The sequence below is a fragment of the Sorex araneus genome, chromosome 8 (genome assembly GCF_027595985.1).
Source record: "Sorex araneus isolate mSorAra2 chromosome 8, mSorAra2.pri, whole genome shotgun sequence".
NCBI classification, from domain to species: domain Eukaryota; kingdom Metazoa; phylum Chordata; class Mammalia; order Eulipotyphla; family Soricidae; genus Sorex; species Sorex araneus.
In genome coordinates, this window is record NC_073309.1 from 46,205,229 (window position 1) to 46,227,167 (window position 21,939).

A 21,939-nucleotide genomic window follows, 5' to 3' on the forward strand; every position below is an offset into this window, starting at 1 on the left:
TTTAGGAGCTCTTCTCTCAGACTACAATCTCAAGATCCTGGTTTACAGCCAATGCTCTTGGCTTGAGGAGGAAAACTCTTAGAGTCGTTGAAAGAACGTGGGCTTCAGAGAGAGGCTTCATGTGGAGGGCTCAGGCCAAAGAATAGCTCAAGTGAAAACACACCTGCTTTGTCTGGGTTGGATCCCTGGCACCACATGCCCTGTCTCCTCAACAATGCTCTGCCCGCTCCTCCCTCACTGGACGGATGGAAACAAATGCACGCCAGCACCTACCCAAGTCCTGGGTACCTGGCACCCAGTAGGTGAACTTCTTGTTTGGGGGCCACAGCCCTAGTCAGCTGTATGCCAGGCAACCCTCCTCCTCTCCAGCTCCCAGAGCCAGTCCCTTCTCATACCGGTGGCCTCTAGGTTCAGCCAACACACAAAGAAAGGGCCGTTAATTCCAAAGCACCCTAAGGAGAGCCATGGAGGGGCTGGAGCTATAGCACAGTGGGTAGAGCGTTTGCCTTGCACGCGGCCGACCCGGGTTCGATTCCCAGCATCCCATATGGTCCCCTGAGCACCGCCAGGGGTAATTCCTGAGTGCAGAGCCAGGAGTAACCCCTAAGCATCATCGGATGTGACCCCCCCCCAAAAAAAAAAAGCAAGCCATAGAGGGTGACTTTTAGAAACGGGAATTCACAGCCAGGGAGGAAAGGCATTTCGAGGAACTGAAGAGCAAGGGCTTTGGCTGCATGGTGGAGCTGGGCAAGGAGAGTGCTTCCAAGGACAGCAGATCCCCCAGGAGGGGCGGGGCAGGCCTGAGCCCACATTCAGGGGCGCTGGGGGTTGTGTTCCTGGCTCTGATCAGGTCTAGATCTGACCCTTTTGGCAGGGCCCTCAGGCCACGAAGCCAGTGGTGTCCAGGCTAGCCCTTCAGGCCATGAAGCCAGAGGTGTCCAGGCTAGCCCTGACCTCGTCCACCCTAACCCCGATAATGGCTCCAACACCCAAAGGTCCAAAGTTTTTATTGTTTTGAATACATTCTCCAGCAGTCTCCCGACTCCCACCCCTCCCTCCATCCCCATACAGAATAAGGCTTGACCACAGACCCCCACCCCAGGGGCCCCAGCTGGGAGGCAAAGGGGGCTTCCAGTTTGGTTTCAGGGTACCCCCTCCCCACTGCCCCACCTGCCTGTCTATGGGCTAAGTCCTAGGAGCAGCTGGGGGTGATAGGGTCGCACTGGGCTGGGAGTGGGGGAGGGATAGCAGGCACTTGTAGACTTGTGGCCTCCGGGTGGCACCCCTCCCCTTCCTCCACCCCCCCCACGGAATTTTTGGTTCATCATAAAATGTCCCCCCTCCCCTGCTGTGACCTTGTGGGGTATGAGAAACCCAGGCACTCATGGCCCCTGGAGGGGCAGGGGAAGGCAGGATGGGGGCTAAGGGCAGTAGGGTGATGATGGACAGGGAAGAACTGGGGAGGGGCAAGGGGGGGTGGGGGCAGGAGGCAGAGGACCAAGAAGGGGAACAAGGCTTTACTTCCTAAGAGATTGTAATTAAAAAAGTTCCTGGGCATTGAGGCCAGAGCCTCGGTTCAATATAAATTCCCCAGAATGGAGGGGGCCCCTTTATCTCCCCCCTCCCCCCTCCCCCCCACCACCACTTTGCCCCGAGCTTAGAAACCCAGGGACAGAGACAGCCCCCCTGTCCCCAGGTACCCACCCACCCACACCATTTAAAAAAAAAAAAAATGAAAAGTTGTATACAAAACAAGGGAGGAGGATGGGAAAGGAGGGGGCAGGGAGGAGGCTAGAGGGCTGCCCTCACCTCAGGGATATTGGGGGGGGTTAAGGCAGCAAAAGAAGCATGGGGAGGGGTGTAACAGGGGTCCCCTGGCCCACAGCCCTCAGGAGTCTCGATGCTCCAGAGAGAGCTGGGCTGTAGCGTGCTGGAGGTCGGAGCTCACTCTCCTTGGGGTGAGGGGGCCCCCGGTCTCCCCGGGCCCCTCCCCACGCACCTTCTTGTCCTCACCCTCATCCTCGAGGCCCCCGGCCGGGCCCCCGCCCCCCTCCAGGCGACAGTCTTCGCTCCAGCGCCGCTTGAAGCGCAGCTTGAGGGGCATGCACTGTGCAGCTCCAGGGGCCTCCCCGGGCTCCGGCTTTGTGGGTGCAGGCGGTGCGCGGGGCGTCTTGAACACCTCCCCGTCCTCCTCATCCTCGTCACTGATGTCAGTCACCTCCACCTCCTCTGACTCGCCTTCGGAGATAGGCTCCACCTTGATCTGCGGAGGCGGCGGTGGGGCCAGGGTGCCCCCGCCCTCGGCCAGCCCGCCTGAGCCGCTGCCCCCACTTTTGTCGGCGCTCGCCACCGGGGCCTTCTCCCCAGATGCCCGCTGCCGGCGTCCCAGCGGGGGCGGCTGCAGCTTAAACTTGAAGGGGGAAGAAGAGGAGGAGGAAGAGGAGGAGGCTGAGGAAGGGACCGGCGGGGTGTCTGGGGCCAGGGGCGGCAGCGGGCACTTGTCGGGGCGCTGGGGCTGGGGCACCACCAGCCCCGGGTAGTGTAGGAAGGCGCGGGGGCTGAGGTGGTAGTTGTAGACGCTTTGGGTGTGGGCCTGCAGGTACCGCTTCATGTCCTCAGGGCTGAAGGAGAAGTGGGAGCCCCCCCCTGAGCCACTGGGGCCACCACCACCGCTGGGGTACATGGGGCTCAGCGTGGGCGAGGGGGTGTAGGCCAGGTGGGTGGGCGTCATGGGCAGAGCTGGGGAGAGCTGCGGGGGCAGCAAAGAGCCAGGCCCGGCCAGGGGCGAGACAGGGAAGGGGCTGAGGGGCTCGGGACCCCCCCGGGGCCGGGGGTAGACGCGGAAGATGCCAGGGTCATGGGGCAAGCGGGCCAGCGGAGGCCCTCGGAAGGCACCCAGTTCCGGGGGGCCTGGGGGGCGGGCCCGGGGGTCCTCTCCCAGGGGCTCCTCAAGCTCTGAAGTGCCATCGCTGCAGTCGCTGACCGAGCCCCGGCCCAGGCGGCGCGCCACCACAGCCGAGAAGAGGGACGAGGATGACGATGAGCAGGCAGGGGGTGATCGGGGGTCCTCAGTCGGGGAGAGCACCTCGGAGGGTGTCGAGGGAGGGAAGCGGAAGTGGCTGCCACCCGTGGGCACAGGCGGGGCACTCTGGGGCACAGCCCCGCCTGGTAGGAGAGGGGAGACTTGGGTCAAGACCCTCCATTTCCGCCAGACATTCAGGTCCCCCCCTCATCCCCCACCACTGGGCCCACCCCCTGGCCACTCACCAGCCAACCCCACGTCGATGAAGGGGTAATTGACCAGCACCAGTTTGTTGAAGTTGAACTTGTAGGTGAACCGTTTGCCCTTGGTCTTGTGCAGGATGCGTTTGTTATAGTAATAGCTAAAGGCACAAAGGGACATGGAGAGAAGATCAGTCACCTGGGATGCGAGTGAGCCCGCCTCCAGGCCAAACTGACAGGTAGCATGGCTCCCCAAGGTGCTGGGCCCGCATGAGGTATCAGGGACCCCGCACACGGGGTATCAGGCTGGAGGCACACCCAGGACCGAATTCTCTCCTCCCTTCCCTTCCTCGCGACATGGCTGCCGTGTGGCTAACGGACTCATAGAGGGGCGACAGCGGAACTAGGAGTCAAGCTCGGAACCCAGGGACCCCAGGGGTCAGGGAGTCCACATGTATCCCAGCCCCCCAAATCAGGGCCCCCCACATCTGCCCAGGGGGGTCTCTCTGCCCTGCTCACCGCAGGGCCCGGCTCAGCTTGTCGTAGTTCATCTGGGGTTTGCACTTGCGGACGCCCCAGAGCCGAGCCACCTCATCCGGGTCCTTGATGACAAACTCCCCGTAGTCCCCCTGCCAGGCGATGACCCCCTGGTACTCCTCCTTTCGCAGCAGCTCCAGGATAAAGTGCCACAGCTGGATCTGCCTGGAGCCCGGCGAGGACTCGGGCTTGTAGGCCCAGTCCGGGAAGGCGAAGCCTGGGGGGGCAGAGAAGGCCAGGGAGCAGCCGGGGTCAGGATGCCCAAACTGGCTGGCAGGGCAGGGGGGGGTGTCCCTGGATCCCCATCACAGGGTCCACTCCCTACCCCACCCTTCCCCAGAGGGAAATCCGTCTCCCCTCTGCCAAGTCAGGACCTGGGTGAGAGGAAGACAGTGGGTGTCTGTGTGTGTGAGGGGGGCTAGACGGGAGCAGGGGGGAGGGGAAGCTGGAGCCAGCTCCAGCGACACCAGGAGAAACAGGAAACCGTCGGCGGCGGGTCCCGGGGCCAGTGCCAGGGGGCCAGGCACCAAGCCAGGCCGACGGGCAGGGCTGCCAGTGGGGGAGGGGCAGGAAGGGGCACGTGTGGCCAGTTGGGGTGACCCCCCCAGGCTCCCGCACTAGCACTCAGGGCCAGCCACCCGCCCCTCCAGCTTCTCTGATCCCCCTCCTCAGAGCGTGAGCCTGAAACCCGCTCTCTCCAGAGGCTCACGGAGCCTTCACCCCCACCCCAGGACCGACCCGGGAGCTTTTTTTTTTTTCTTAAAAGGACCAGGAGGGGTGGGGTGGCTGGTTGCGGATGAGGTCAGCGCCTGCACACACAGAAGCTTCTGTCTTCCCTGGAGAGTGAAACCCAGACTGTCTGAGAGCCCCCCCTCCGCCCCCCTGCAGCTCTGGACCCTTTGGGCTCCCCAGGCCCAGGCACCCTGGCCCCACCTCAAGGTGAGACTCAACAGGCCCCCCCTGACTCTTGTCGCCCTGCCTCCCTCCCTGCTGTCTTCTCAGGCTCAGCTTCCTCCAGACCCACCTGCCTGCCCGCCCCAGCATTAACCTTGGGTAGAGGTTGGTGGTGGGCTGGCTGGTCCCGGGAGGGGGTGGGCAGCCGGGTGGTGGGGGGGGGATGAGGGGGCTGCGGTTGTTGTCATTTCCCAAACCCCCGGGTAATCAGGGGCCATCAATAATTCAGCACCAGGCAGCCGGTAATGGAGGGGTGGGAGGAGAGAGGGAGGAAGAGAAGGGGGGAGCGGGGCAGGGGCACGGTGCCGCTAGAGGGAGAAGACCAAAGTGGTCAGCAAGCCAGGAGGGTCCCAGTCTCGGGCAGAGGAGCGAGGATACCCCCGCGCCTCACCCAAGAAGCAACCCAGTCTTCTGGCATTCAGGGACTGGGTCGGTCCCCTTGGGGACTTGAGGGCAATGGGGAGAACCTGCGCCCTCTAAATCTAAAGCAGGCTCTCACTCTGAGGACAGGGCACCCTCATCCCGGCCTGGGCCAGCCTCCCCTGCCTGGTGGCCTCCTCCTGCACTCCCCAGCTCAGAGCAGCCTAAGGGCTCCAGGACACAGGCCCAGGTGCCCACATGACAGCCGCTCCCCGCACCGTCCTGGATGTGACAGCCGGGGCCAGAGCCTTCCACGGACCTCACGTGTAGCCCATTCCACTCCTGGGAATGCAGGTTCACCCCCTCAGACTCCTGTCAAGAAAACTGAGGCTCAGGGTGGGCTTTGGGGTCCAGGGATGGTTGGGAAGCCAAGGGACCCTCAGGGCCCCTCCCAAAGCTCCCGGTCCCCTTCAAAGCAGTAAGCTCCGCGGTCCTCCCACCTACGCCCCCATCTGCCTCTCAGGTCCGGGAGGGGCGGGGGACCCAGTCCCTGAGACATCAGTTTGGGGTTGGGGGGGTGGACTGACTTCCACCCTCCCCCCCCAAATTAAAGCCAGCCTTCCCAGCCCACCCGCCCCAGCCTCCTTGTCCCGGTAACCAGGCAACGTGTGTGCAGCGACAGTCCTGGGAGCGGGGGAGCAGGCGGCTAAAAATAAACTTTGCAGAAGAGAAGGAGTGAGAGCGACTATGCGCAACACAAAGGGAACTGGAAGGGAGGTGGGGGGCTCCGCAAAGGCCTGGAGCTGCATTCCGGGGGCTGTCCCAGGCCTCAGACATCCCCTTCTAGAGCACGTCCCTCAGAGGCCAGGTCCCCCCCACGGCCAGCACTGCAGGGAGCCTCCCCACTCCCGGGGCCACCCCAGTGCAGGCTTCCCTCATCGGACACAGCATACACGAGGGCCTGTTCCTGGCTTTGGGGGGAGAAGGAAAAGGAGGGAGTGACGTCAGGGTGTCTCAATGGGGCTCTGTTCCCCAGGCCCTGGAGCCAGGAGCCAGGCACGGGCAAAGGGACCATGTGTGTGTGCGCGCTGTGCATGGGTCCACGTGTTTAAACCAGGAGTCACCAGGCCTGGAGGGGGTGCGGGCCTGAGAAGCAGGGAGAGCAGCTGATAGGGCAGGGGTGGAGAGGCGCAGCAGACAGGAAGGGTTAGCTTGGGGGGGTAAGGGGATCCCAGCAGGCACACCTGGCTCCCACAGGAGCAGGGCCAGGACAGGATTCTCCCAGACTGCGGAAACCTAGGGGCGGGGTGGGGGGGGGGGGGCAGGGGGGTGGACACGGCAGAGGCAGAACTCCCGGGCACCCCACCAAATTCACGTGACCGTCCAAACTTTTTGTCAGGGACTCCGGGGGGTCGGAAGGGAGGAGTGATGGGAGGATGAACACTCGGGCCTCCTGGGGGGCCCACCACCTCCCCCACTCCAGGCAGCCCTCGGTGGCGCCAGAGCCGGGAAGAAAACAGGAAGTGGGAAGCAGCCGCGGCCGAGGAGACGGGCCGGGATGGAGAATCGGATGGAGGGGCGCGGGGCCGGCCAGCAGTCAGGCCGACGGACACACAGACAGACGGCCGGCGCGGAGGCCATTCTAAGCACCCCCCCGCCCCTTCCCCCACTCGGAGAATCCACACCCGGCTCGGCCCCAAGACAGGGTTGGGGGAGCGGCCCAGCCGGTCCCACCAGGCACAGACCCGTAGAGGGAGGGGAGACGAGGCGGGGTTGTCTGGGTGCCTGGGCCCCCTCCTCGGGCGAGGGGGAGGCTTCCGCAGCCCACCCCGCCAAGCCCCGCGGCCCCGGAGCCGGTGGGAGCTGGAGAGTCTGCGGGACGCACGTGACTGACCCTACAGCACTCCGCACCCCGGCCCCACCCCCCCAACCCCCCTCCTCGGCCCCGATCCCCAGGCGCCGCTGGAGCCCGGCTCGGAGCCCTTTAAGAGCCGCCCCCACCCGCCGAGCGGGGGGGCGGGGTGGGTGGGCCGGTCGGGGCACACACCCGCACACAGGAGCCCCAGCCGCGGCCGCCGCCGGGGGAAGGAAACAAGTTTGAACAGCGGCGCCCGGCCCCCTTCCCCTCCCCCGTCCCCGCCCCGGGCCGGATTCCGACGGGGTAGACGGGCAGGGGGCGGCTGGGACCCCTCCCCCCGGCGCGCTCCGGCGCAAAGTCCAGCCCGCGCGAGCCCGGGGGCAGCGGGGGAGGGGAGGGGGGAAAGTCCGAGTGGGAGGGGGTTAATCCCGCTGCCCCCCGCCCGCCGACCCGTGTGGGGGGGAGGGGAACCTTGGCCCCTTAAGGAGGAGCAAGTTGGCGGGGAAGAAGGGGGCGGAGGAAAAAGACGGCCCGTTGAAAGAGAAGAGCTGGGGAGGGAGGGGGGAGCCTCCGCGTCCCCCCCCATCTTCCCCACCCTCCTCCACCCCGGGCCCCCCGGCGGCGCGGGAGGAGGATATCCAGGTCTCTCCGGAGCCACCTTAAAGCCGCGCGTTCTAAGGTCGGAAACAAAAAGTTCCTTTTTCGAACGTTCGGGCTGCGCTTTGGAACTTTGCGACTCGGCGCGGGCGGGGGAGCGAGGAGCCGGGCGGGGGAGGGGCGGCGCAGCCCGGACCCCGAGTCCGGGGCTCCCCACTCACGCCGTCCTCCGAGAGGCCAGCCCGTATCCCCCTCTGAAGCAGTGCGGGACACGCGCCGCGGTGAAGGTCACCGGCCGGACCGCGCAGCGCGAAACCGGGGATAGCGGGCCCCGTGGACAGGCCCCCCCACGCCCCGCACACGTCCCGGTCCCCCGAGTGCAACGTGACAGAGCGGCGGGGAGGGACCCCGCCACCCCCCGTGGATCATGGGAGTGGGTGAGAGCCCAGTTCGGGGGAATCCAAACAGGGAGCGGACCGGGACTCGCAGCACCCACGCCACTCCGCTCGGAGCCTGAAATTGGGGGTCCCATGCAACACCCCTCGCTCGCGCCGCCAGAAGCAACAGGTCTCGAGTGCCTGGGGGTCCCCCGGAACTGGGGATCACTTAGGCTCTCCCGGCAACCTTCAGCCCCCCCCAAAGTTTCTCAGCCTGGTTTCCCGGGGCAACAAGTCTCCCCCACACGTGCTGCCCCCGCCCCCACCTGTGTCCGCCGGGGTCTTCATGCTGGGGGGCCCGGGGCGAGGCGCCCCGACTCCGGGCCGCAGCTCCCGGCGCCCGCGCTGCCCCGTCCCGTCCCGCGCCCGTCGGGCCGCCCTCGCCGCTTCACCCGGCCTCGCCTCTCAGAGCCTCTCCCCTCCCCGCCGCCGCCTCCCGGGTTAATATCGCACTCCGGGGCCGGGACGCCCACGCCCCCCGGCCGGCGACGTCACCGCCGCGTCGCCATGGAGACGCTGCGCCCGCCCCCTCCCCGCACACTCACACACACTGTCGCCGGCTCGCAGCCACTGAGGACCGGTCGGCTCTGAGCTTAAAGGGGCCGCGCGACAGGGGAGGAAGGAAGGAGGGGGCGGGGTGGGATGGGGTCCTGAGGGTCATGACCCTTCTGGAGGCTCTAAGTCTGCAGATAACCTAAGTCCCCTGCACTCGCGACCTGCCGCCCCTTCCCTCCTCTTCTCCCCACTGCGGAATTCCGGATTTCTTTTGGGCGCCTGGAAGAGGCAAAAGGGATTGGGGCGGGGGGGGGGGTGTTGGGGGGTGTTTAGGGAATCCCGGGCGTGGGCGGGGGCGGGGTGCAGGCGTCAGAAACTTTCTGATGGAAGGCTTGAACCTTTTGGAAGGAGGCTGAACTGTGCAGGGAGCCGATGACCGCCTTTCCCTGCCTGCCCTACCGTGCCTCTCCAACGCCGAGCCTGAATGGGGGCAGCTGTCCGGGGGTGGGTGGAACGGGTGGGAAGCATTTCCCAGCATCGGATATGGGGAGGTGGCGGTGCCCTCCTTGCCTCCGCGGATGGGGTCTTGGCCTTCCTGATAGCCCCAGGCCCAGCTGGGAGGAAGTGACCGGAGAGAATGCATTCGGAGCGCCCCCTCTCACCCCAGGCTGCAGCTGTCCTGGGGAGAGCGCCTGGCGCCGGAGGTACCCCACCTCCACCACCAAGGGACAGGGGGTTCCGGAGGTGGGGTCAGGATGCGAGGGGGCGACCAAAGTCTGAACAAATGTGTTCCCGAGGGGCGCTGGGGGGTCGCCAGGAGAGGAAGGCAGGGCTGAGGCAAGGCTAAGTCTGTTCTCTGGAACTGGAGAGAGATGGATAGAGCCTGAGGCTTCAGGAAATAAGATCAGCCCTGATCAAGGGCCTGGCGGAGCCACATTCTGAGCGCAGAGCCGCCCCAGAGAAGCAGGGCTCACTGGTGGAGTCTGGGAGTAAAGTCTCAAAAAGACTAAGGCCCAGAACGATAGAAGAGGGCTTGCCTAGTATACAGCTGACCTTGGTTCCGGTACCTAACCTAGTATGGTCCCACAGCACCCCCAGGAGTGATCCCTGAGCACAGAGCCAGGAGTAATCCCTGAGCACCAGAGGGTGTGATTCAAAAGTGAAATAAACAAGCAGGAAACCTTTAGATGTACCAAAAGAGGGAGTGGGGGTGAGGAGGCCCAGAGATTCAGAGACGGGCAGGGGAAGACTGCCAGTCCCTGGGCAGAAACTCTGGGTTCCTAGGGCTTCAAACCCTGCCTCTGTTGCTGGGAACCCAGATGCTATAGGCCTGCCTCACACGGGTGCCTTGGGGAGACCAAGGCCCTAGGGAAGTGGCACTCCCTCAGGGAATTATGTAACCTTGCCTGCGGGCAGCGCGGCTCCCCCTTGGATATCACAATCCTTTGGGAGCAGCGTCGTCCGACAATCATCATCATCATCATTGTTATCCTAACAACTCCTGAAGTCTCGCAGCCACTCAGGATGTGCCAGGCACGGGGCCAACCATTGTCTGGGCCATCTCCTTTAATCCTCACCAAATTCCCAACTGGGGGAATTCCACTATTGTCCCCCATTTACAGATCAAGAAAATGAGGCGTGTGCTAGGGATGTGTTCAGGGGTACAACATGTGCCTTCATATGTGTGAAGCCCTGGGTTGGTTCCCAGGCTGGGGAGGTGGGGAGGCTGTGAGAGGAAATCAGCTGACCTATCCCATAGTAGTCAGGAAGCAGAGGATTCCAGTCCCCACCTCTCAGGTTCCAGACCTCCACTACAGCCTCCTTTACAGTGTTCCGCTCCCCCCTGGGAGCAAGACAATGGTTAGTTGCAAAGTGAATAGGTCTGTTACCACCTCAGCCATCCCCACCTTCTACCCAGTAAGATAGAGACCTGGGTAGAGACCTTAACCCGACTACTTCTTCCTATCTGTGACAGCCAAGGGAATAGAACTTCTCAGTGCCACAGTTTGCTTGTCTGAAATGGGAAGACTTAATAGCCTCTACCTTACCTGGTCACTGGGAGAATGGGAGGAATGTCATAGGGCCTGATAGTCCTGAGCTGTGGCAACTGCATTCCCCGTGAGTGGAATCTGCAGTCACCCTGCCCGCCCCAGCTATGACTGGAAGCGCAGGGTGAACCCCACCCTGGGTGGATGACTCCCTCCCACTCTTCCTATGAAACTATCGAGGCTGGTGGGCAGGCCTCCTGGAAGAATCTGAACCATTCCAGAGAAGAGGAGACTCTAGCACAGAACTGGCCCCTGGAGAGTATGCCCTCTAGGGGGCATGAAATAATGCACCCAAGAAATCACCCACGAAGGCTGGAGAGATAGTATAAATGGAAGGGCACTTGCCTAGCATGCAACTGACTGGGTTTAATCCCTGGCATCCCATATGGTCCCCAAGCCCGCCAGGACTCGTTCCTGAGCACAGAGCCAGGAGTAATCCCCAGCATAGCTGCAAGCGGCCCAAAAAGAATAATTATCTCTGTCCACAGAGATTGCAGCCCCTCTGGAGTCCACGTGGACATTCTCAGGTAGTTCACTTAGCCTGGTGTTCAGCGAGCCACTCCCCTCTCCTCAAGGTGAACCCCACCTACCATGCTGCATGACCCCCAGAGGCTTTGAAACTATAACTGAACCCATTGGTTTAAAACCACCGGTTAGGGGCTGGAGTGATAGCACAGCGGGTAGGGCATTTGCCTTGCACACAGCCAACCGGGGTTCGATTCCCAGCATCCCATATGGTCCCTGAGTAATTCCTGAATGCAGAGCCAGGAGTGACCTTTGTGCATCGCCAGCTGTGACACAAAAAGCAAAAATAATAATAATAATAATAATAATAATAATAATAATAATAATTAAAAAAATAAAACCACCGGTTATTCCTTGAAATCAGAACATCTTTCCAAAGTCAAGTCACTCCCGGGAACCAGGACACCCCTCACACACCCCAGGGCTGCACACACAGTTCCCTGAGGGAAAAAAACTTCCTCAAATCCCCTTGGGGTAGGTGAAAAGTACAGGCTCCCCTAAGCATGTCAAGGACAGGGGAACAGTTGCAAGGTGCAGAAAACTTGCTCCAGACAGAGAGGGTACCCCCACTGCCATTCCCGGGGACCTCACCATTCCTGATCCAGTTTACTGTGCTCCACAGATAACGTGGCCCCTGTTGTGATCTGGCTAAGTCATGACAAAAGCTATCCCCCAGGAGCCACACCCCCCTCACAGACGTCACTCCTGGAAGGCCACTGTGTGGTCGGGAGGGATGTCGGAACAAGTATGCAGCCCTGAGTTCAAGCTCTGACGCTGCCCAAAAATGGGGGGGGGGGTGGAGGGGTGGCAGAGAGATAGTACAGTGGGTAGGATGCTTGCCTTGCATGTAGCCAATGCAGGTTTGGTCCCCAGAAACCTATAACCTATATGCACCGCAAGCCCACCAAGAATGATTCCTGAGCACAAAACCAGAAGTAAAACCTGAACACTGCCAGGTGTGGCCCAAAATACACACTCATTATACACACACACACACACACACACACACACACACACACACACACACACACACACACACATATATATGTATGTATACACACACACACACACACACACACACACATAACCAAAGAAATAGTACATCAGGTAAGTCTGTTTTTTTTTGCAGGTGACCAACCCAGGTTTGATCTCTGACATCCATATGGCCCTCTGAACCACGTCAAATGCCAAAACAAAAAGATTAGCATCATGACCCACCCATTGCCCCTTGAACAAAAAAAGAGCCACGGAGTACTGAATAAGCATTGTAGACCCCCTAAAAACAGTGACCCGCCCCCATGTAACTTTACCCCCTAAACAGGGTGACCACACCCAAACGGAACTCCTTGTCTCCCCCACCTCTGAAGGCCAAAGGACCCAGGGCTCAGTCCTGACTCCTGACCTCCCTGACCTTTCTACTGCCCAACCCCCAAATTCTGCACCAAGAGACATGATTAAGGCTGGTTCAAGACTCCCACCTCCTTCTCTCCTGCTCAGAACTCCCCTGAAGCCAATCTCACACAAATCTCAACAGAGTGAGAGCAATAGTACAGCGAGGAGGATGTTTGCCTTGCATGTGGCCAACCCAGGTTCGACCCCCGGCATCCCATATGGTCTCCCAAGCCCACCAGGAGTAACTCCTGAGTGCAGAGCCAGGAGTAACCCTTAAGTATCAATGGGTATGAGCCGCCCCCCCCCAAAAAAAAACCTCTCAGTAGAGGTTGGAATGACAGTAGGGTACTTGCCTTGCACACAGCTGACCCAGGTTTGATCTCTGGCACCCCAGTATACTTGCCCAAGTCCCCCAGGAGTGATCCCTGAACTCTGAGCCAGGTATAACTTCTAAGCACCGCCAAGTATGGGTCCCCCCTGAAAAAAAATATGCCTGTGTTGGGATTTTTGGTTGTTTGTTTTCTTCTTTGGGCGCCACCGCCAGCAGTGCTCATGGCTTACTCCTGGTTCTGTGCTCAGGAGTCACTTCTGGTGGTACTCTGGGAACCTGGAGACCGTATGTGACTGACTCCAGTTTGATTCCCTGCACTGCATGGATCTCTGGAACAGGATGAGGGATGGAGCCACGTATACTACTAGGGGAAACGTCTTCCAGGCCAATGGAACAGCCTGGCACAAGCCCTGAAGCCACACGTTACCATGTGGGTTCAGGGAATAGCAGAGGGGCCACAGACGCAGAGGGCAGGAGTGCATGCATTGCTTACAGGAGTCCCAGGTTTGATTCCAGGCACCAGAATCCCCTAGGGCACTGAACCAGGGGTAGTCCCTGAGCATCACTAGGTATGGCCTGTCCTCCACCCTCTCCCCCAAAAAATGAAAGGAAATAGCAGGACTGGGATGTGGCTCAGCAGTAGAGCACTTCCTTTGCAAGTATGCAGCCCTGGGTTCGGTCCCTGGCATGACAAAAAAGAAAGAGTTAAGGTTGGAGTGAAGCTGGAGAGGAAATGAAAGATAGGGTGGGAGGTGAGATTCAGACATGCAGACCACTCTAGGTGGGATTCTAGTCCTGTGAACAGTGGGGTGGGCAACTGGAGGGGTGGAGAAAGCAAGAAAAATCATCTGCCTGTTGGAACTCTCCCAGGAGTGACCAAGGATGAACAGGGCTGAGGGGTAGATTCAGCCTTGGCGGAAGGAAGGGCTAAGGGGAAGGAAAGTTCTTCCCCCTGGAAGTTCCCTTTTTCCAGATTGGAAGAGCAGAGTCAAGGACAAGTCAGGCCAAGGTGACCAACCTGAGTCACCAGCTCCCTAGAAGTTGCCATTTCCTGAGGTGGACAGGACAGGGAGGGAGAAATTTAGGGGGGTCTTAGGAAGACCATTTGACTTGGCAAATCATTAACTCCAGATGTAAGGCTCAGGGAGACAGTTTTGGATTTTTTTTAAAGCTTTCCCTTTTATTTTTTTAATTTAATTAATTAATTTATTTTTGCTTTTCGGGTCACACCCAGCGATACACAGGGGTTACTCCTGGCTCTGCACACAGGAATTACTCCTGGTGGTGCTGGGGACCATATGGGATGCTGGGAATCAAACCCGAGTCAGCCACGTGCAAGGCAAGCTCCCTACTCCTGTACTATGGCTCCAGTCCCACGGCTGCATTGAGAGATAGTTTAAACATTTTGTATAAGAGCTTTTTTCAGGAGACAGCTTTGATTCCTGATGCTGAGTGACCGGCACGCTGACCACTGCCAGGGAGCAACCTCTGAGCCTAGAGTAAACCCTGATCACGGCTGGTGTAACCCCCAAACCAACACCATCACCCAAATATATATATATATATATATATATATATATATATATATTTGCTTTTTGGGTCACACCCGGCAATGCACAGGGGTCACTCCTGGCTCATGCACTCAGGAATCACCCCTGGCAGTGCTCAGGGGACCATATGGGATGCTGGGATTCGAACCCGGGTTGGCCGCGTGCAAGGCAAACACCCTACCCGCTGTGCTATCGCTCCAGCCCCCCAAATATATTTTTTGGTGATGGTGTATGATGGCTCAAAGGGTTGGAACTCATGTTTTGCATGTGGAAGGTCTGGTGGGGTCCCCAAGCATCAAGGTGGAAAACTGAACAAGGAGTAGTCCCTAGAACAGAAATGAAACAAAACCAAGAAATACAAGCAGGGTTGGAGAGATAATACAGTGGGGCAAGATGCTTGCCCTGCACACAGCCAATCCATGTTCAATCCCTGGCTCAGTTGCATGTAAGGGAAGTGTCTTTACCCCTTGCTTTATTTGTTCACTTATTTTCTTTTTGGTTTTTGGACTGCACCTGGAGATGCTCCGAGCTTACTCCTGGTTATGCACACACAGATCACTCCCGGCAGTGCTCAGGGGAACATATAGGATGCCGGGGATCAAACCCAGGTCGGCTACATGCCAGGCTGACGCCCTGCCCACTGTTCTATCACTGTAGCCCTTAACCCCCTGGAGGGGCTGGAGTGATAGCACAGCGGGTAGGGTGTTTGCCTTGCATGCGACCAACCTGGGTTTGATTCCCAGCATCCCATATGGTCCCCCGAGCACCGCCAGGGATAATTCCTAGTGCAGAGCCAGGAATAACCCCTGTGCATCGCTGGGTGTGACCCAAAAAGAAAAAAATATAAAAACCCTGGACTATCTCTCCAGACTTGAGTTTCAGATTGTTTTAGTTTTATTTATTTATTTATTTTTTATGGTGGTTGGCCTGGGCTGGGTCTGGAGCAATAGCACAGTGGTAGGGAGTTTGCCTTACACTCAGCCAACCCAGGTTCGATTCCTCTGCCCCTCTTGGAGAGCCCGGCAAGCTACCGAGAGTATCTCGCCACATGGAAGAGCCTGGCAAGCTACCCGTGGCGTATCCGATATGCCTAACACAGTAACAACAGATCTCATAATGGAGACATTACTGGTGCCCGCTCGAACAAGTCGATGAGCAACAGGATGACAGTGACAGTGACAGTGACAGTGGCCTGGGCTGGAGCGATAGAACAGCGGGTAGGGTGTTTGCCTTGCATGCAGCCGACCCGGGTTCAATTCCTCTGCCCCTCTCGGAGAGCCCGGCAAGCTACCGAGAGTATCTCGCCCACACAGTAGAACCTGGCAAGCTACCCATGGCATATTCGATATGCCAAAAACAGTAACAAGTCTCACGATGGAGACATTACTGGTGCCCGTTCGAGCAAATTGATGAGCAACCGGATGATAGTGATACAGTGATGGTGGTTGGCCGGCCACAATGGTGCTCAGGGACTACTCCTGACTGCACTGAGGGATCGCTCACGGTGGGCTCAGAGGATCACATGGGGGACCAGGAATTGAACCCAGGTTGGCTGCGTGCAAGGCAAGCACCCTATGCACTGTACTATCTCTCTGCTATTATTATTATTACTATTATTTTTACTATTATTACTTTATCATCACTTAATTAATTATAGCTTTATTGATTTAGTAATAAATGATTATTGCTATTACTATAATTATAATTGGGCTGGAGCGATAGCACAGCGGGTAAGGCATTTGCCTTACATGCAGCCGACCCGGGTTCAATTCCTGCACCCCTCTCGGAGAGCCCGGCAAACTACGATAGAGACATTACTGGTGCCCGCTCAAGCAAATCCATGAACAACAGGAGGACAGTGACAGTGACAGTGATAATTATAATACATGTATTATTACAATTATTTTGTTTTTATTATGTATTACTATTTTAATAATTATATAGCACTGTAGCACTATGGTCCCGTTGTTCATCGATTTGCTTGACTGGGCACCAGTAATGTTTCCATTGTGAGATTTGTTGTTACTGTTTTGGGCATATTGAATATGCCACAGGTAGCTTGCCAGGCTCTGCCATGTGGGCAGGATACTCTCAGTAGCTTGCCGGGGCTTTCCAAGAGGAACGGAGGAATCGAACCTGGGTCGGCCGCGTGCAAGACAAACGCCATACCTGCTGTGCTATAAATGGTTATTAATAATTATATAAATAACTAATAATTTATTATTACTATTTTTTTAATAAGCCTCAAATTCTTTTGAACATGCCCTGGTGGTTCTCAGGGGTTATTCCTGACAATGCTCAGGGAACCACATGCAGTACTAAGGATCAAATATGGTTCGGCCACTTGCAAGACAAGTGCCTTATCCACTGTACTATCTCTCTGACCCCAGTTTCATTTATTGATTGATTGATATTATGTGTTGGTTTGGGGTCACAGCTGGTGTTGCTCAGTGGCTACTCCTAGCAGTGCTCAGGGAACCATGTGGTGTCAGTGACAACCCAAGGTTCCCACATACAAAACTTATGCTGCAGCCCTTTGAGTTCTCTTCCCCTTTAGGTTATTACACAAAAACCACCTCCCTGGTAGCTTTAATGACTGAGTTTTGATTGCAGGGTTCCATCTCTGAGTGACATGCCAGGAAGAGCCCCCCCAGCACCACCAGGTGTGGCCCTCCAGAACTGAAAACCAAAACCACCTCCTCCCAGCAAAACCCTTCCTGAGCACTTTTTGTTTGGTTTGGTTTTGGCCTACACCTGGATCTGTGCTCAGGAATCACTTTTTTTTTTTTGCTTTTTAGGTCACACCCAGCAATGCATGGGGGTTACTCCTGTCTCATTACTCAGGAATTACTCCTAGCAGTGCTTGGGGAACCATATGGGATGTGCTGGGAATCGAACCTGGGTTGACCACATGCAAGGCAAACACCCTACCCACTGTGCTATCACCCCAGCCCCAACTCAGGGATCACTCTTAGCAGTCTCAGGGAACCATCTGGGGTGCTGGGGACCAAACCAGGTCAGCGGAGTATAAGGCATGTGCCATTCCCTTGTGCTATCTTTCCACCCCACTTGGTATTTTTGTTTGTTTGTTCATTTGTTTTGGAGGCCACCTCTGGCAATACTCAGAAGATACTCCTGACTCGGCGCACAGGAATTACTCCTGCCAGTGTTCAAGGGACCATACGAGATGCCAGGGATCAAACCCGAGTTGGCCTGTGCAAGACAAATGCCCTGCCCACTGTACTATTGCTCCAGCACCTGGGATGATTTTCTGTGTACACCCAGTGTTAATTGAATGTCATTGCCAGCAGTGCTTGGGAGACCATGTGATGCTAGGATGAGATCCAGGGTTCCCACATGCAGAGCTGCGCTCCAGCCCTTTGTGCCCACCTATTGTGGCAATTCTTTGTGCTCTTTGTGAGGAGCTATTCTAAGTTGTAACCCTTTTGCAGTCCTTTCTGTGCATTGTTTTTTCTCTCCGGCACTGAATCTTATCTCCCGTATACTTCTGTAATGTATTTGCTTGTCTGAATCCCTCTTCTATGCTGAGCGGTGATTTGGGGCAGGTTTTGTGCCCCAGAATCTGGTGCAGTCTCTGACCATCTGTTTTTTTTTGGGGGGGGGGTCACACTCAGTGATGCACAGGGGATACTCCGGGCTCTGCATTCAGGAATTAAACCTGGGCGGTGCTCGGAGGACCATATGGGATGCTGGGAATCGAACCCAGGTCGGCTGCGTGCAAGGCAAATGGCCTACCCATTGTTCTATGGCTCCAGCCTCAGTCTCTGACCATCTGTAGTAAATGAACAAGCTCATCTTTGGGCAGTGAACCCTCATAGTCCCAGTAAATGTAGCTTCATGTGTTGAGAAGAATCTTTATGGGGCGTGTATGTCAACATATCCTCCTCTTGACCAGGCACCCCAATATGAACCTCTGAAACTGGATTTACTCTGGTTCTGTCACCACTTTGTCACCAGCTAAGATGCGGACCTGTCAGAGAATAGTGTAGTTTTGCTTAAGTGCTCATGTGAACCAAGAAGGCTCTCAGAGGGGCTGGAGAGATAGCACAGCGGGTAGGGCGTTTGCCTTGCACGCGGCCGACCCGGGTTCAAATCCCAGCATCCCATATGGTCCCCTGAGCACGGCCAGTGGTAATTCCTGAGTGCAGAGCCAGGAGTAACCCCTGTGCATTGCCAGGTGTGACACAAAAAGCAAAAAAAAAAAAAAAAAACGAAAAAACAAGAAGGCTCTCAGAGTGGGAAAAGCCCGGTAGAACAGTGCTCTCTCACATGGACAGCATACGCCCCAAATAGTGCCATGCCCCTAAACAGCATGAACCCTAAAAGTTTTTTTTTTCCTTTTGGGTCACACCCAGCGATGCACAGGGGTTACTCCTGGCTCTTCACTCAGGAATTACTACTGGCGGTGCTCAGGGGACCATATGGGATGCTGGGATTCGAACCCAGGTCGGCCGCGTGCAGGGCAAACGCTCTACCCGATGTGCTATTGCTCCAGCCCCTAAAAGGTTTTTTAATGGGTATTTTTTTTTTGGTGTTTGGGCCATAACCTGCAGTGCTCACAGCTTACTTCTGGCTTTGCGCTCAGGATCACTCCTGGCTGGCTTGGGGGAGCATATGGAGTGCGAAGTGTCGAACCTGGGTCTGCCGCATGCAAAGCAAGAATCCTGCCCAATCCACTCTGTTATTGCTCCAGTTCCATTACTCATGTAGAATGGTGACCTTCGTGTCTAACAGTGCAATCTTCATCAATTGTGAGGATGTGTTCTGCCAGAGTACCCTACCTCAATGATGTGGCCCCATTGACAGAATGTGACCCTCTTTTTTTTTTTGTTGTTCCTTTTTGGGTCATACTGGCGATGCTCAGGGGTTACTCCTGGCTCTGTGCTCAGGAATTACTGAATTACTCTTGGCCGAGGATCCAACCGTGGTCAGCCATATGCAAGGCAAATGCCTTACCTGCTATAGGGCGTGCTATCACTCTGGCCCCAGAGTGTGACACACTTAAGCAGTGGCGAAGGTGAAGCAGAGGATCCCCACAGCAGTGCCACCTAGCCCGGAACCCCACTTCTCTGATAACCGTGGGAGCAGAGTCAGTCCCACCACCTGGGCAGACTCAGGCTCAGGGGAAACCACGGGTTGTGACTCCATCTGAGGTGGTATAACTGAACTGGGGGTGGGGGTAGCAAAAAAGCTGGCATCAGTAAAGGTTTCAAAATGCAACTGTGCCAGGATCAGTAACTGATTCAAAACCAAACGACTGGGGGCTAGAGTGATAGTACAGCTGGTAGGGCATTTGCCTGGCATGTGGCCGACTCGGGTTCGATCCCCATTATCCCATATGGTCCCCCAAGTACTGCCAGAGTAATCCTGAGTGCAAAACCAGGAGTAACCCCTGAGCATCGTCGGGTAAGACCCAAAAAGCAAAAAAAAAAAAAAAAAAAAAAGACTGGGCAGGGGAGATGATTCAAAGGGTTGCTTTTCACAGGGGAGCTCCAAATTCTATCCCTGGCACCACATGGCCCTTGGAGCACTGTTGGGTATGATCCCAAACCAAAACTAAACCAAAATATCAAATGTCCTGGACTGGAGAGACAGTATAGGGGTGAAGCACTTGTCTTACATGCAGCCAGCTTGGGTTTGCTGCCTCTGGCACCTCATTGGGCTTCCCAAGCCCCATCAAGAGTGAATCCTGGGGCTGGAGCAATAGCACAGCAGGTAGGGTGTTTGCCTTGCACTCGACTGACCCAGGTTCGTTTCCCAGCATTCCATATGGTCCCCCAAGCACCGCCCAGGGGTAATTCCTGAGTGCAGAGCCAGGAGTAACCCCTGTGCATCGCCCGGTGTGACCCAAAAAAAAAAAAAAAGAGTGAGTCCTGAGGGGCCAGAGAGATAGTACAATGGGTAGAGTGCTTACCTTGCATGAAGCCGACCCAGGTTCAATCCTCAGCATCCCATATGAACCCTTGAGCATGTTGAGAGTAATTCCTGAGTGCAGAGCAAGGAGTAATCCTGAAGCATCTATGGCTGTAGCACAAAACCAACACCCCCCCAAAAAAAGAAAATGAGTCCTGCACAGCAGGGTATGGCCCATAAATAAAATAAAAAATGAAACATAACGAATCTAAGGTGGTGTTTTGGGGGGCCTCCCAAGCAGAGCATAGGAGTCCTGGAAGACACTCCTAGTGACACTCAGACAGCTGGGGCCACTGTCCAGTGCTTGGGCTTAGGATACATGGCCGCTCAGTGTCTGCCCGAGCAGCGAACACCAGGACACCCGCCCGTGCTTAGGAACCCTCAGGACCACCCTGAGACCAGGTGTGCCAGGGATCAAACCCAGGTTGGACACTAGCTAGGCAGGCACCCTAATGGCTATACTCTTTCCTGGACCCCTGGCACCACATACAATTTCCCAAGCCCACCAGGAGTGATCCCTGAGCACAGAACTAGTAGTAATCCCTGAACAGCACTAGGTGTGGCCAAAACAAAAACTAAAAAAGTGGGGAGGGGTTATAGAGACTGGAGCAAGTGGGTAGGGCACCTGCCTTGCATTCAGCCAACTGGGTTTAATCCCCAGAACCACAGAGGGTTCCCCGAGCCCTGCCAGAAGTAGTTCTTGAGTGCAGAGCCAGGAGTAAGTTTGAGCATTGCCAGGGATATCTCAAAACCAAACCAAACCAGACAAAGTAGCCTGGGCTTACATCTGCTGAAGTAGCCTGACCTCACGCAAATAGCGTAGTGCCAGCAAGGTAGCCTCATGCAATAAAACCTCAGATGTTACCCTACATAGTGCCACCTATTGTGAGGACCATACAGTGAGCAATGTAGTCTCAACCTTGGGCCGGCTAAACCCCACGTCATTTTGAAAAACATTTTTTGGTTTGAGTTTTTGGTGGTCACACCTGGTGGTACTCAGGGCTTACATCTGGCTCTGCACTCAGGAATCACTGCCGGTAGTGCTTGAGGGACCATATGGGGTGCCAGGGATCGAACTGGGGTCGGGCATGTGCAAGGCAAAAGCCTTACTGCTCCACTCCAAAACCCCAATATCATGATGCAAATTATTATTAGTAAGTCACAGATAATGTTGCCCTGCCCCAGAAACCGGGAGAAGCTCCTTTTAAGTGCTTTGTGCCTGGAACTGGAGTGATACTACAAAGATTAAAATGTTGCTTTGCAATTCCAGTTTGATCCCCAGCACTGGGAGCAGTGACCCCTGCCCATAGCCCTGGGAGTAGCTTCCGAGCACTCCTGGATATGACCCAAGCCCCCTTGACTCCAAGCTGAAACAAGTAAGCATTGAGGCAGGAGCAATAGTACAGTAGGTAAGGAACTTACCTTTCATGCAGCTGACCTGGGTTGGATTCCTGGCATCCCACATGATCCCCTGAGCACCACCAGGAATGATTCCTGAGCACAGAGCCAGAAGTCACCCCTTAGCAGCCACTGGGTGTGACCCCAAAACAAAACAACAGGAAAAAAAACCTATATTCTGAACCTTGGTACCTTCCTCTCCAAAATAAAATTTTGCTTATGTGATGTCAGTGTTCAAACCTAGGGCCTTGTACATGAAATGCATGTGCTCTGCCTCAAAGCTACCTCCTCAGCCATTTCC

At 56.7% G+C, this 21,939-nt stretch overlaps 1 protein-coding gene across 1 annotated transcript; it reads right to left on the bottom strand.

Moving 5' to 3' along the window:
- Positions 1-1,441: 1,441 nt before the first annotated feature.
- On the bottom strand, positions 1,442-8,398 carry ERF (ETS2 repressor factor). Its single transcript, XM_004620697.3, has 4 exons — positions 8,232-8,398; positions 3,742-3,976; positions 3,268-3,383; positions 1,442-3,165 (listed from the first exon to the last, which is right to left on the bottom strand). Exons 1-4 carry the CDS (start codon positions 8,251-8,253, stop codon positions 1,889-1,891), a joined length of 1,650 nt encoding a protein of 549 aa, XP_004620754.1. The 5' UTR covers positions 8,254-8,398; the 3' UTR covers positions 1,442-1,888.
- Positions 8,399-21,939: the final 13,541 nt, after the last annotated feature.

What these genes read in the sequence shown, in the direction of transcription:
- ERF (XM_004620697.3), bottom strand. Translation starts at nt 8,253, where the DNA reads ATGAAGACCCCGGCGGACACAG. An exon ending in GAAGACCCCGGCGGACACAG is followed by an intron (nt 3,977 to 8,231) that starts GTGGGGGCGGGG and finishes CTGCCCCCCCAG; the next exon opens with GCTTCGCCTTCCCGGACTGG. An exon ending in CATCGACGTGGGGTTGGCTG is followed by an intron (nt 3,166 to 3,267) that starts GTGAGTGGCCAG and finishes CTCTCCTACCAG; the next exon opens with GCGGGGCTGTGCCCCAGAGT.